The sequence below is a fragment of the Pelophylax lessonae genome (assembly GCF_965119305.1).
Source record: "Pelophylax lessonae genome assembly, chromosome: 7".
Lineage (NCBI taxonomy): Eukaryota > Metazoa > Chordata > Amphibia > Anura > Ranidae > Pelophylax > Pelophylax lessonae.
Genome location: NC_138774.1, coordinates 260,998,627 through 261,011,213, shown reverse-complemented (window position 1 = coordinate 261,011,213; position 12,587 = coordinate 260,998,627). Strand labels below are relative to the sequence as shown.

General features: G+C 41.6%; 1 protein-coding gene across 1 annotated transcript in view; it reads right to left on the bottom strand.

Annotated features, from left to right (window-relative positions):
* Positions 1-1,233: 1,233 nt before the first annotated feature.
* The window catches only part of NR6A1 (nuclear receptor subfamily 6 group A member 1), a 105,124-nt gene continuing 93,770 nt past the window's right edge, over positions 1,234-12,587 (bottom strand). Inside the window, exons 7-8 of the mRNA XM_082263331.1 lie at positions 7,743-7,895; positions 1,234-1,341 (exon numbers count right to left, since the gene is read on the bottom strand). Of these exons, the coding sequence (XP_082119457.1) occupies positions 1,253-1,341; positions 7,743-7,895 (242 nt within the window). The 3' untranslated portion in view covers positions 1,234-1,252. The remainder of the gene's footprint in view (positions 1,342-7,742; positions 7,896-12,587) is intronic.

Here is a 12,587-nt window from a genome sequence, read left to right as displayed (position 1 = left end):
GGGTGCATTTCTGCAAATGGAGTTGGAAATTTGGTCAGGATCAATTGTGCCCTCAATGCTAAGAAGTATAGGTAGATACTTGTCCATCATGCCATCCATCAGGGAGGCATGTGATTGGCCCAAATGTATTCTGCAGCAGGACAATGACCCCAAACATACAGCCAATGTTACTGAAAACTATCTTTAGCGTAAAGAAGAACAAGGAGTCCTGAAAGTGATGGTTTGGCCCCCACAAAACTCTTATCATCATCATAGAGTCTTTCCAGAATTACATGAAGAGACCAAATGCAGCCTTCATCCACAGAAGATCTGTGAATAGTTTGGGGTTTGGAACAACGTACCTGCTGAGTTCCTTCAAAAACTGCATGCAAGTGTAACCTAAAGAATTGATGCTTGTTTGAAGGCAAAGAATTGATTTGATTTGGATTTCTTTTCTGTTCTTTTACTTTCCATTTTGTTAATTTAAAAAAAAAATAAACGAATAACACTTCTATTTCTGAAAGCATCCCTAATTTACAGCATTTTTTCCCCATGCCTAAAACACTTGCGCAGTACTGTATGTGTAGATGTAATGTATTAAACCAGCTTCCAACAAGTCATATTTTTATCAAATGTTACAGCCAAGTCCTGACTAACCATAACATGCTATCCAAGGCCGTATATTTAGCTTTGGTAAAGTAAGCTTTTAAATTTGTTCAAAGCCAGACACTGTACAACACTGAAAAAACATAAAAGAACGGCACAATCACGTGGTTCATCTCAGCAAGTTTATCTAAAATATTGTATTGCCTACAATCCAAAATATTTAAAAATAAAGCAAAAAAAAAAAATTGAGGTAGTTTTTTTTTCATTCAAAACACTATATAAAATGCAATCCCCACTCCCAACAAAAGAATAACTAAATCTAAAAAAAAAAAAAAGGACAAAATTAAAACACAAAGTAGCAACACCATAACACTTATATTCTCATCCATACAGGAAGAGAGACCCTCCCATAAAAAAAGGCGTAAAAATCCTAGGTCTGTAAACAGCAATGAAATGCAGAAACTGCATTTTTTCTTTGTGCATCCATGTTGAAGATAATACATTCAACTCTGTCAGGAAATAAATAGATAAGAAAAGAGTGAAGAAAACAAACAAAAAGCAAACGTTTGGCTCCCATATAGGGAGTAATTGTCTTTTTTTTTTTTTCCTTTTTAACAATTTCAAAGCAGCCATTTTTGGAAGCTGTTAAGCCATTTCCTCTGGATGCTTACTCCTTGCTGACATTTGTTTTGCATGAGTGAAGAAATGCTTTAAAAAGCAGAGGTAGTTGCTCCAGGGGTACATTCACCAGCTTCCCTGCAATGTTAAAAATAAATTATTATGATTTTAATCATGAGAATTATTATTTATACTACTACTACTCGAATTATTTAAAGTAGATCAACTAAACTACCGTGCTTACTGCCAGAAAGACCAACGCTGGTCATAACTGGCATGGGAGAAAAATGGATTTTTGTAAGATCTTACCGTAAAATCCTTTTCTCTTAAGCTCATTGACAGACGTAGTCCTCGTTGATTAATAACAACTCGGGTTATACTGCCCTCTACAGGAGTAGGACTAGACAGGAAAGAAAACGTTCTGGCCACACCTTAGGGGCAGTCCAAGAGGGTATATCCTCTCTCTCTCTGCTACAGCAAATCAGTTATGTCACAAAGCAGTGTTTAGAGAATTTAACCTAACCCAACTCCAAAACAGAGGGGCGGGTACTACGTCTGTCAATGAGCTTAAGAGAAAAGGATTTTACGGTAAGATTTTACAAAAATCCATTTTTCTCTGTCGCTCATTGACAGACGTAGTCCTCGTTGATTAATAACTCGGGACGTCCCAAAGCAGTACCACAAATGAGGGGTGGGAAAATGGAAATCAAAATCCAATCTAGAAGGCCCAACCGGTGCCAACTAGAAGTTTTAAAGGCTCATCAATCACACGATGAGACTCAACTGAAATTCCAAAAAAACCCTCGAGGTAGACCACCGGTCTCCTCAAATTGCGGCCTGCAAAACCTTGCGGCCAAATGAGGCATCCGCCGATGCCATCACATCAACTTTATAAAATTTCGTAAAGGTATGTACCGACGACCAGGTGGCCGCCTTGCACACCTGGACCACTGACGCCTGATGGCGGTAGGCCCAGGAAGTACTGAGCGCTCGAGTGGAGTGCGCCTTAACAGGGAACGGAGGATTCCGACCCTTAATAAAATAAGCCTGTACCACCGTCTGTCTGATCCATTTGGAGATAGTTGCGGCAGATGCAGGCAACCCCTTTCTGGGGCCATCCGTGATCACAAAAAGTGAATCCATCTTACGGAACGTTTCCGTAGCCTTCAGGTATACCCTGATTGCCCGAACCACATCCAAGGAATGCAACGCATATTCCCGAGGATGATTGGGCTGAGGACACAAAGAAGGTAGCACAATATCTTCATTCAGATGAAATTCTGAAACCACCTTAGGAAGAAAGGATGGCTTCGGATGAAGAACTACCTTATCCCTATGAACCACTAGATATGAGGAATGGCATGATAATGCAGCCAGTTCTGACACCCTGCGTGCAGAAGTGATAGCCACCAAGAAGGCCACCTTCTGGGATAATGTAAGCAAGGGAATCTCCCTGATATTTTCAAAGGGAGGTTTCTGCAGAACTGACAAAACCAAATTAAGATCCCAGGGTGGAAAGGGCGCGCGGACTGGCGGAGCCAAGTGCCGCACCTCCTGAATGAAATTCCTCACCAAGGAATGAGTAGCCAAAGGCTTCTGAAAGAAGATTGCTAATGCTGAAACCTGACCCTTGATGGTGCTCAAGGATAGTTTCTGCTCAACCCCCTTTTGCAGAAAAGCCAAGATTCGGGTCACCGAATAGGTACGTGGGGGAAATCCCAAAGATTCACACCACGCAATATAAGTCTTCCATGTGCGATGATAGACTTTGCTGGAAGTCGCTTTCCTTGCTTTAATTAGAGTAGGAATAACTGAAGCTGACAGCCCTCTGTCCTTCAGTACCTGGGTCTCAATGGCCAGGCCATTAAAACCAGCGACTGTAAAGCACGATGGAAGATCGGTCCTTGAGGCCGCAAATCCTCCCTGAGAGGAGGTCTCCAAGGAGCGTTCGCGACTAGTATGTCCAAGTCGGCCTGACCGGCTTGACGAGGCTAGCCTAGAATTTCCAGGATACCTGGAGTTCTCTCCATCTCTATCCTGCGGAGAAATCTCAGCAGCAATCTGAGAGGAGGGAAGACATATAGTAGCTGACACTGCCTTTACAGGCCGTTCAGCGCGCCTGCTGCGTCCGCTAGAGGATCGCGGGCGCGCGTTGCCCACCTCCGCGCCTTCCTGTTGAGCCGATATGCCAACAGATCCCCCTCCGGGATGCTCTGATGAAGACACAGATGGTGAAATCCTTGGTGATCGACCTAAGTCATCACCCAGATATTGTCTGACTGGATCCGAACCAGGCTGCCCTAGAGCTGCTTGGTCCAGGTAATCCGACAAAGTCTGATCGCTCTCTGTTCCCACACATTTATCAGAAACTTGATTCCTATCAGGAGTGGTAATTTCTCCTGGTTGAGCATAAGAGACCGAAGTCACCCGACTAGAGGCTCCTTGGTCCGCTTGCTCAACCGGATCCGATTCCTGGAGGGAACTGAGAATGATCCTTGGCTTGAAGATCTCACAGGAACACTGGAGAAAAAAGCTGTCTAAAAAAATCTTTCTAAGAAAAAAATCCTGCCAGGACCGAAGATCCCAGCAAGGCATCTAGGTCCTTACTCCTAACTAGACCGAAAAAAAAAAATGATTTGCTGTAGCAGAGAGAGAGAGGATATACCCTCTGGGACTGCCCCTAAGGTGTGGCCAGATCGTTTTCTTTCCTGTCTAGTCCTACTCCTGTAGAGGGCAGTATAACCCGAGTTGTTATTAATCAACGAGGACTACGTCTGTCAATGAGCGACAGAGAAATTTAGATTTACCTATTTTGTCAGAGAATAAGGCTAGATATCCCCATACCCACAAGTGAGGAAGATGGAGGAATCCTCCACTCTGTGTTATTCTATTCTGACATTAGGGAATCATCCACTGTCAGAATACACTGATCAGTGCTATAGCACTGATTCAAGGAAAGTTTATCAAAAAGCCGGTTCAAAAGAAGTCAATCATCAAATTCCCTGGAACAGGAACAGCCACACATGGATCAAAATTTGGCTGGTGCCTGCTGAACCAGACAAAATGTGATGCATCTATGACCAGCCTAACTTAGGTGAGAGACTCCCATGAGGACAAACAGTTATTGCCCTGTCAATTGTCTGATTGCATGCTGATACATTCTTTTTTCTTAGTGTACATGGAGCTTAAGCCTTTCCCCTGCTTACCTGATACTGTGTTCTGCACAGCAACTAGCCAGCAGATCCAGCGGTGACCTGCTGGGATCCTCCTTTCTCCAGTCACTGCATGGGTCCGGTGACACCATGTTGCATCTTGACCGATGCCGACTCTTCCCGGTACTGGTGCTAGGCTCTCCCCCCTCCTCCTTGACAGGGACTGCGTGGCATGCATCCCAGGAGGCACTGGCATTGTTCGCCTAGGCGAATGCCGGAAGATGGGGGGGGGGAGGTTGAGGCTTTTATTACATAAAAAACAAACAACCCCCCACCTTCCCGATATCTGTGCTGTGGAGGGGGGAGGGGGTGGGGCAGGATGGAGAGAAGGCGATTGCTGCAGGAGGTTGAAGGTCCACTTTAAATACCAGGTAGACCTTTTCATTATTTTCTGCATTTTTTGATGATCTCAAAAATCATGGGGGATGCAGTAAGCGTTTTTAGTAACAAAAACATTCCAGCGTTACAGTCAGACAAATTAGGTAAAACTAAATAAGGGGCAGATATACAGTGCCTTGCGAAAGTATTCGGCCCCCTTGAACTTTTTGACCTTTTGCCACATTTCAGGCTTCAAACAAAGATATAAAACTGTAATTTTTTGTGAAGAATCAACAACAAGTTGGACACAAACATGAAGTGGAACGAAATTTATTGGATATTTCAAACTTTTTAACAAATAAAAAACTGAAAAATTGGGCGGGCAAAACCTTCACCTGGATATGTTTATTTGTGAACCATTCCATTGTAGATTTTGCTTTATGTTTTGGATCATTGTCTTGTTGGAAGACAAATCTCCGTCCCAGTCTCAGGTCTTTTGCAGACTCCATCAGGTTTTCTTCCAGAATGGTCCTGTATTTGGCTCCATCCATCTTCCCATCAATTCTAATCATCTTCCCTGTCCCTGCTGAAGAAAAGCAGGCCCAAACCATGATGCTGCCACCACCATGTTTGACAGTGGGGATGGTGTGTTCAGAGTGATGAGCTGTGTTGCTTTTACGCCAAACATAACGTTTTGCATTGTTGCCAAAAAGTTCGATTTTGCTTTCATCTGACCAGAGCACCTTCTTCCACATGTTTGGTGTGTCTCCCAGGTGGCTTGTGGCAAACTTTAAACTACACTTTTTATGCATATCTTTAAGAAATGGCTTTCTTCTTGCCACTCTTCCATAAAGGCCAGATTTGTGCAGTATACGACTGATTATTGTCCTATGGACAGAGTCTCCCACCTCAGCTGTAGATCTCTGCAGTTCATCCAGAGTGATCATGGGCCTCTTGGCTGCATCTCTGATCAGTCTTCTCCTTGTATGAGCTGAAAGTTTAGAGGGACGGCCAGGTCTTCGTAGATTTGCAGTGGTCTGATACTCCTTCCATTTCAATATTATCGCTTGCACAGTGCTCCTTGGGATGTTTAAAGCTTGGGAAATCTTTTTGTATCCAAATCCGGCTTTAAACTTCTCCACAACTGTATCTCGGACCTGCTTGGTGTGTTCCTTGTTCTTCATGATGCTCTCTGCGCTTTAAACGGACCTCTGAGACTATCACAGTGCAGGTGCATTTATACGGAGACTTGATTACACACAGGTGGATTCTATTTATCATCATTAGTCATTTAGGTCAACATTGGATCATTCAGAGATTCTCACTGAACTTATGGAGAGAGTTTGCTGCACTGAGAGTAAAGGGGCTGAATAATTTTGCACGCCCAATTTTTCAGTTTTTTATTTTTAACAAAGTTTGAAATATCCAATAAATTTCGTTCCACTTCATGATTGTGTCCCACTTGTTGTTGATTCTTCACAAAAAATTACAGTTTTATATCTTTACGTTTGAAGCCTGAAATGTGGCAAAAGGTTGCAAAGTTCAAGGGGGCCGAATACTTTCCCAAGGCACTGTAAATCCCTCATAAACCCCTCTTATACAAAACTTCTATAAGAGGGGTTATATAGGGGGACTTCCTGTCTGATTAGTTGCCAGTGTCCATTCACCTGAAGGTGGCCTATAACCCATATGTAATGAATATGGCTCTGTGTCCCGTGATGTACTCCAAGAAATGTATTTTACAGGTAAGCTGTAGAAAAAAAATCCATATTCTTCTTTTAGAACTCTGGGATGAAAAGCACCAGAACCCATCGCTTTAGGCCTCATGGACACTTTATGCAACTGACACTTTTTTTTTCTTCTACAGGAGTTTAGCAGCAGCAAAAACGTGGTAAAAAGCCACGCTTTACATACGCGTTAATGCACATTCCTGCGTCTGGTGGTAGTACATTCTATTGGCCAAAATTATAGCCATCAGAATGTGTTAACGTGCTTTGAGCTTTTTGAGCATTTTTTATGCTCAAACGCTCCTCTGCTGAACGCAAAAGTGATTTTTTTTATTGCCTCCAAACTCCCCGTGCACTAAACTCCTGAAAATGCCTATAGTGTGCATAGGGAGTAGGCTAAGGGAGCTTAAAGGTAAAAGAAAAGGCTCAAATGCCTGTAGAAGCAGTTTTTTTGAGCTGCAGTGTGCCTGAGGCCTACATAGGCTTTAAGTGAGTCCATTTATCGTCTATCTCCTCCTCTAGAAACCCTTAAAATGAAACTTCATGTCTGGAACCAATAGGTCTTCAAACGTTTCTACCAATACTGTCATTTACTTCCAAGAACACTATTAGGTTCCATTAGGTTCTTCCTCAACATCAGTACTGTACCCAGTTTTCATTTTTGTGATACCATAGTATTTTTCTTCCTGTTACTATTATTTACTTAAAAAGGGTTTTGTCTACTTCCTTAACAGGTTTAGCAATTTTTCCCATTTCTATGCTTTAGCATCACTGATAATATATTTGGCCTCTATTTGTCTGTTTTTATACACTTCTCTATCAGCTATGCTTTCTCTTTGTATCTCATATATGCTGTCTAGATTTAGCTCTTAAATTTAGGTCTGTGAGCTGTGCGGGATTATAGTACACCTTGTCTGAACTGATGCTGTGACAACAACAAAAGCTTGATTGCCCCTGTGTCCATTCCTGAACAGTTCAATTCTATAAAGAAACGCATATCTCTTTCTGTTGTTATTAACCATCAGTTCAACCATTCTGAAATTATCTTTAACTCATCTTATGTCAGTAAACTAAATGTAGGTTGTTGCAATTAGTTTCTTTTTTTGTAAGCCTGCAAATTGCTCTGGAACTCCTATTGACCTTAATACAGTATGGTAGAAATGTAACAATTAGGAAAGCACAAAAACAAATTTCCAGCTATAGCCGGAGTTGTGCTCATTTTATCTATATTTATTATTATTACTAAGTTTGATGGTATGAGATATGTAGATGTTATTCTTACCAGCAATGTAGCGGACCTCAGGCAAACACATCATAAGGTCTGGGAATCTGTTGGGTTGATGTGGATACCTAAATTCTGTGAAGTCCTGGCAGACGTACCAGTACCGCTTATTCAGCTGCTCCAGCTGGGAAACACTGCTAAGACCTTGGATATCTGTTTAAAAAAAAATGGATGTTAAGGTTGGGATCATAACTGGAAGGGTCCCCACACAGTATTTCCCATTTTTCAGCATTTTGGCTTTAAAAAAAAAAGTTGTGATTGCAAGCCTCAGTAAGCCAGGCCATACAATATGTAATATTCTTTCCTTCAACCAGTGGTTGAAGGAAAGAAAATTGCTTGATTCCCCTATAAACACTGTCCGCATTGATGGGGGAATCTCTTCCGCAGCGTCATTGTGTTCTCAGCACGAGGAGCCTGCTCTACCCACAAAATACAATGATCACTGCCAGCAGTGGTCGGGCAAAAATAGCCTGACAGGCTGGCTGTACTGAAGTTGATCGATGGATGAACAAATGGAAATTCAGCCGGTTCCTTGTGCGGCTAAATACGTCTATGGCTGGCTTAACAGGCTGCCTTCGATCCTGTCCATGAAATCCAGACGGATGGAAACCCTATTTTTTTGTAAGAAATAAAAAACCCCGAGGTGATTAAATACCACCAAAAGAAAGCTCTATTTGTGTGAAAAAAATGATAAAAATTTAATATGGGCACAGTGTAGCATGACCGCGCAATTGTCATTCAAAATGTTGGAGCGCTGAAAGCTGAAAATTGGCTTGGGCGTGAAGGGGGTGAAAGTGCACTATAGGCAAGTGGTTAAACTGAAAAAGTTGTTTTACAAAGTGATTATTTATAATCACGTTAAAGTACAACTAAAGGCAACATTTTTTTTTTTCATTTTGAATAGAGTGCAGAGGGATTAGAACCATCTGTTTCCCCATTAGGAAGATTCACCCATACTATATGTTCTGTTTACCATTATCATTAAAAGTGAAAGTAAGGGAAAATCCTGAATTTTGAGTTGTCCCCAGAAAAGTAATAGAGTAGAAATCTTACAATGGGGAAACTAGTTCAAGTGACCTGGGGGTCCTCAAGGAATTCCCTTAATTTTCAGGGATTTACTCTCACTTCCTGTTTGGATATGGGACAGGAAGTGAAGGTAAATCTCCGCAATGGGGCACAGAAGGCGAAAACAAATCTTATAGGGCTTATAACCCTCTTGTTCTACCAAAAATGAAAAAAACAAAGTTTTGCCTATAGTTCTACTTTAAGTAGCGAAGGAAGAAATGGGATGAAACCCCTAGAACATGCACCTTCAAAAACAGCAAGAACAATATTTCTGTCCTTTACAAATGAACTTTAAATCTCATAGTGGGAAGACACAGAAATTTACACTCATAATATCATTCTGTACATAAAAACACGAACAAAAACACAGTTCCTTACACAGTATTTGGACCACAACCACAAAAGGAAAAAAAAAAATCTTCAATAAATAAAAAGGTGAGATAAAAAAAGTTGTATTGTAGAAACATAGCTGACACCAGAAAAAAACACACTGGCATTAACTTTGAATTTCTCAGGAAACAGCAATATTATTAAAGATATGCTTTGCTATAAAGCTAAAAATGTAATAGGTAAAATGGAATGTGTGGTCTTGAACAGTGATGGTGAATCTTGGCATTGATGTTCAACTACACTGCAGAGTACAAGAGCATCATGGGAACTGTAGTTGCAAAACATCTGGTTTGCCAAGGTTCACCATCACTGGTCTAGAATATGTTAGCAGGACGAAACTTTTTAAACAGTTACAAGAACATGGAACATGATTGTCATTCTACAAAAATGAGCTTTATAGCAATACAGAGGATTAAATCACGGATGTTGAGATATCTGGGCTGAATTACTCCACCTTCTTTTTTTTTTTTTTTGCCCCTCTTCCCTCCCTCTCCCTTCCCCGTTACTGTTGTTCTCATATGTATGGGTTTTGACCTGTTCCTACTCTTTGAGTTGAAAGTATCCTCCTTCCTTTGATTCCCCTCCAACTGTCTACTCTTTCTCATTATGGTGGAACTCTATCTCACGCACCTTGTGGGCCTTACATTGTAAGTGCCCAGAAATCGTCTGGTGCCAGGGTATCCCGTCCTTTATACGGAGAAAAATAAATATTAAATTATTTTTCCCTGTCTAAATAGACCTCCTGTCTACTTAATGTCTCCTTGCCTAAGTCCCCTATCTGGATTTCCACTGTTTTTGTTCATCAATCGCTTTAATGACCCATTCTTCTTTGGGACCAATTGCCATTGATCCTCTTCCAGTCTTAATCTTTCCTCTCCTACGTCAGACTTTCCAGAAATGATTGGTACAGGTAAATCTAGTTTTCTAGAAAAGTCTTGTGGTTCTTACGGGAGTCTGAGTCTAACTAATGGGCCCTCTTTCTGACCTATTAGACATGCAGGAAAACCCCAACTATATTGGATGTCCTGTTTGCGCATCTGTTCCAGTAATGGCATAGGATGTTTCCTTCTTGCTAGTGTTTTGGAAGCTAGGTCAGCAAACATCTGCAGGGTGGCCACTTCATAGTTTAGTGGAGGTCTTCCCCTCAGTCTTTTCCATATTTGCGCTCTTTCTTCGTAGTGTTTGAATCTTACTACAAGGTATCTCAAGGTTTCCATTGCTACACTCAGTCTGCGGTCTTCTGAACCTATGGACCATTTCTACCTTCAAATTTTCTGATAATGCTCTCCCTAATAATGGGTTAAATATTTTGTTCATCTTCTGTTAAGACTTCTCCCTGTGTTGTCTCTGGTAGACCTCGGATTCTCAGGTTTTTTCTTCTATTCCAATTTTCCCGGTCCTCCGTTTTTATGCAATGTTCCTCCTTTCCATTTGTAGAATTTTAATTTCTTCTTTCAAATCATTTAATACTTGAGTGAGGGTATCCAGTCTCCTTTCTGTTTCCTCTACTCGTGTCAGGATCCATCCCAGATCTCCATGAAGTGTTGCCATGTCTGATTTAAGGGACAGTTCTAGTTTGGCGAACTTGTCTGCTATTTCTAATTTTGTAGGTAGTTGTACTTTTAAAGTCTGATCCTCCATTTCTCTAATTTCCGGGTCACTTTCTCCTGCTCTATCAATTTTCGATTGATTAAACATGTTTGCTCCCAGAGATGATCTCTGCTGCCCACTTTTGTTACTCTTCACTACCTGTTTCCCACGGGCTACAAGTTGTTTCTCCTCAGCCATTTTATCTGTATTTCCTTCTTGGGACATATATATATTTTAATTGTCCCTGGGCTGGCACTTATTTTTGGGGATTTTGCGACTCCGCTCCCTTTCACTGTTTTACACTTCATTACCGATTTCCTCTTCTTTTCTTCTCCTCTTTAGGCTCGTTATACCTTTTTTTTGGCTCTTCTCTTACACTCTCTTACAACCACACACCACCCCTTTTTTCTTTTATTTTAGGTCTGACTTCTGTGTCTTGCTGAGCAGTCTAAAAATAGGTCCCTTTAAGGTTTTATTGTGCCCCCTTTTCTTCCTTTCACTGCCTCTGTTAAATCCTTCTTCCTACTGAACTTTTCCAATGTAATATATGTGATATTTCATACAGTTTTATGTCCATAAACAGCTGACCACATACAGCGGAGATCATAATAATGCCGGTCTGCTGTGGGAGTCTGGTTAAAACAGGCAGGCTTCTTGCTCTCGGCGGCACTGGGCAGCTCAGTCCAGCCTCGGATCGGGGTCACACCTCTTCCTGCTGCTTTGGCGCGGACCAGCTCTGGTCGCTCTAATCAGCGGCTTCCTTCGGTCAGCTCTACCACCGCTGCCGCGCCACTTTTCTCCTCTCACGGCCCCCCGACCACTTCCTCCTTTCTCTCACTGACACGTCCCATGGACGGTTACCTTGGCGTTCTTAGCACAAACTCAGTGCTGGCGCCACGATGTACTTAACCACTTTAGCTGCAGAAGGTTTTACCCCCTTTATGATCGGGCCATTTTTTACTATTTAGCACTGCGCTACTTTAACAAATAATTGCGCGTTCATCCAACGCTGTACCCAAACTGCATTTCTATAATGTTTTCATACAAATAGATCCACTAATAAAACAATATTTTTTACTTTCTGCTATAAAAAATATCTAATAAAAAAAAAAATGAAAGAATTCAAATTGCTTCAAATCTAGGCCTAATGTTTTCTGTTACAGAGAGGGAAAAAAGTATTTGATAATCTGGTAGGTTCATTTTAACAGAATAACAACAAAAATATCCAGAAAAACGCATTTTAAAAAAGTTATACATTGATTTGCATTTTAATGAGTGAAATAAGTATTTGATCCTCTATCAATCAGCAAGATTTTCTGACTCCCAGGTATCTTCTATACAGGCAATGAGCTGAGATTAGGAGCACTCTCTAAAAGGGAGTGCTACTAATCTCAGCTTGTTACCTGTATAAAAGACACCTATCCACAGAACTATTTTAATGTTGCTGTGGGACAATGAGACACCTATGTGGTGAATCCTGATTCCTGAGTGGTACCTGCATGGTATTTGCTGAGTGGTACTGGCTGCGTGGTACACTGGTATGGTACCTGAGTGGTATTTGCTGAGTGGCACTGGTTGACTGCGTGGTACACTGGTACCTAGGTGGTATTTACTGAGTGGTACCGATTGGTATTTGCTGAGTGGTACCTTAGTGAATATTTGCTGAGTGGTACCGGCTGGCTGCGTGGTGGTGGTAAACTGGTACTGGCAGTGGTACCTGACCTGAGTCGTCCTCCTCTCTCCTGCTGGTTAACCAGCCTGTCTGGTTTTTCTTGTGTGATCTATGCCGGTGGCTAAAGC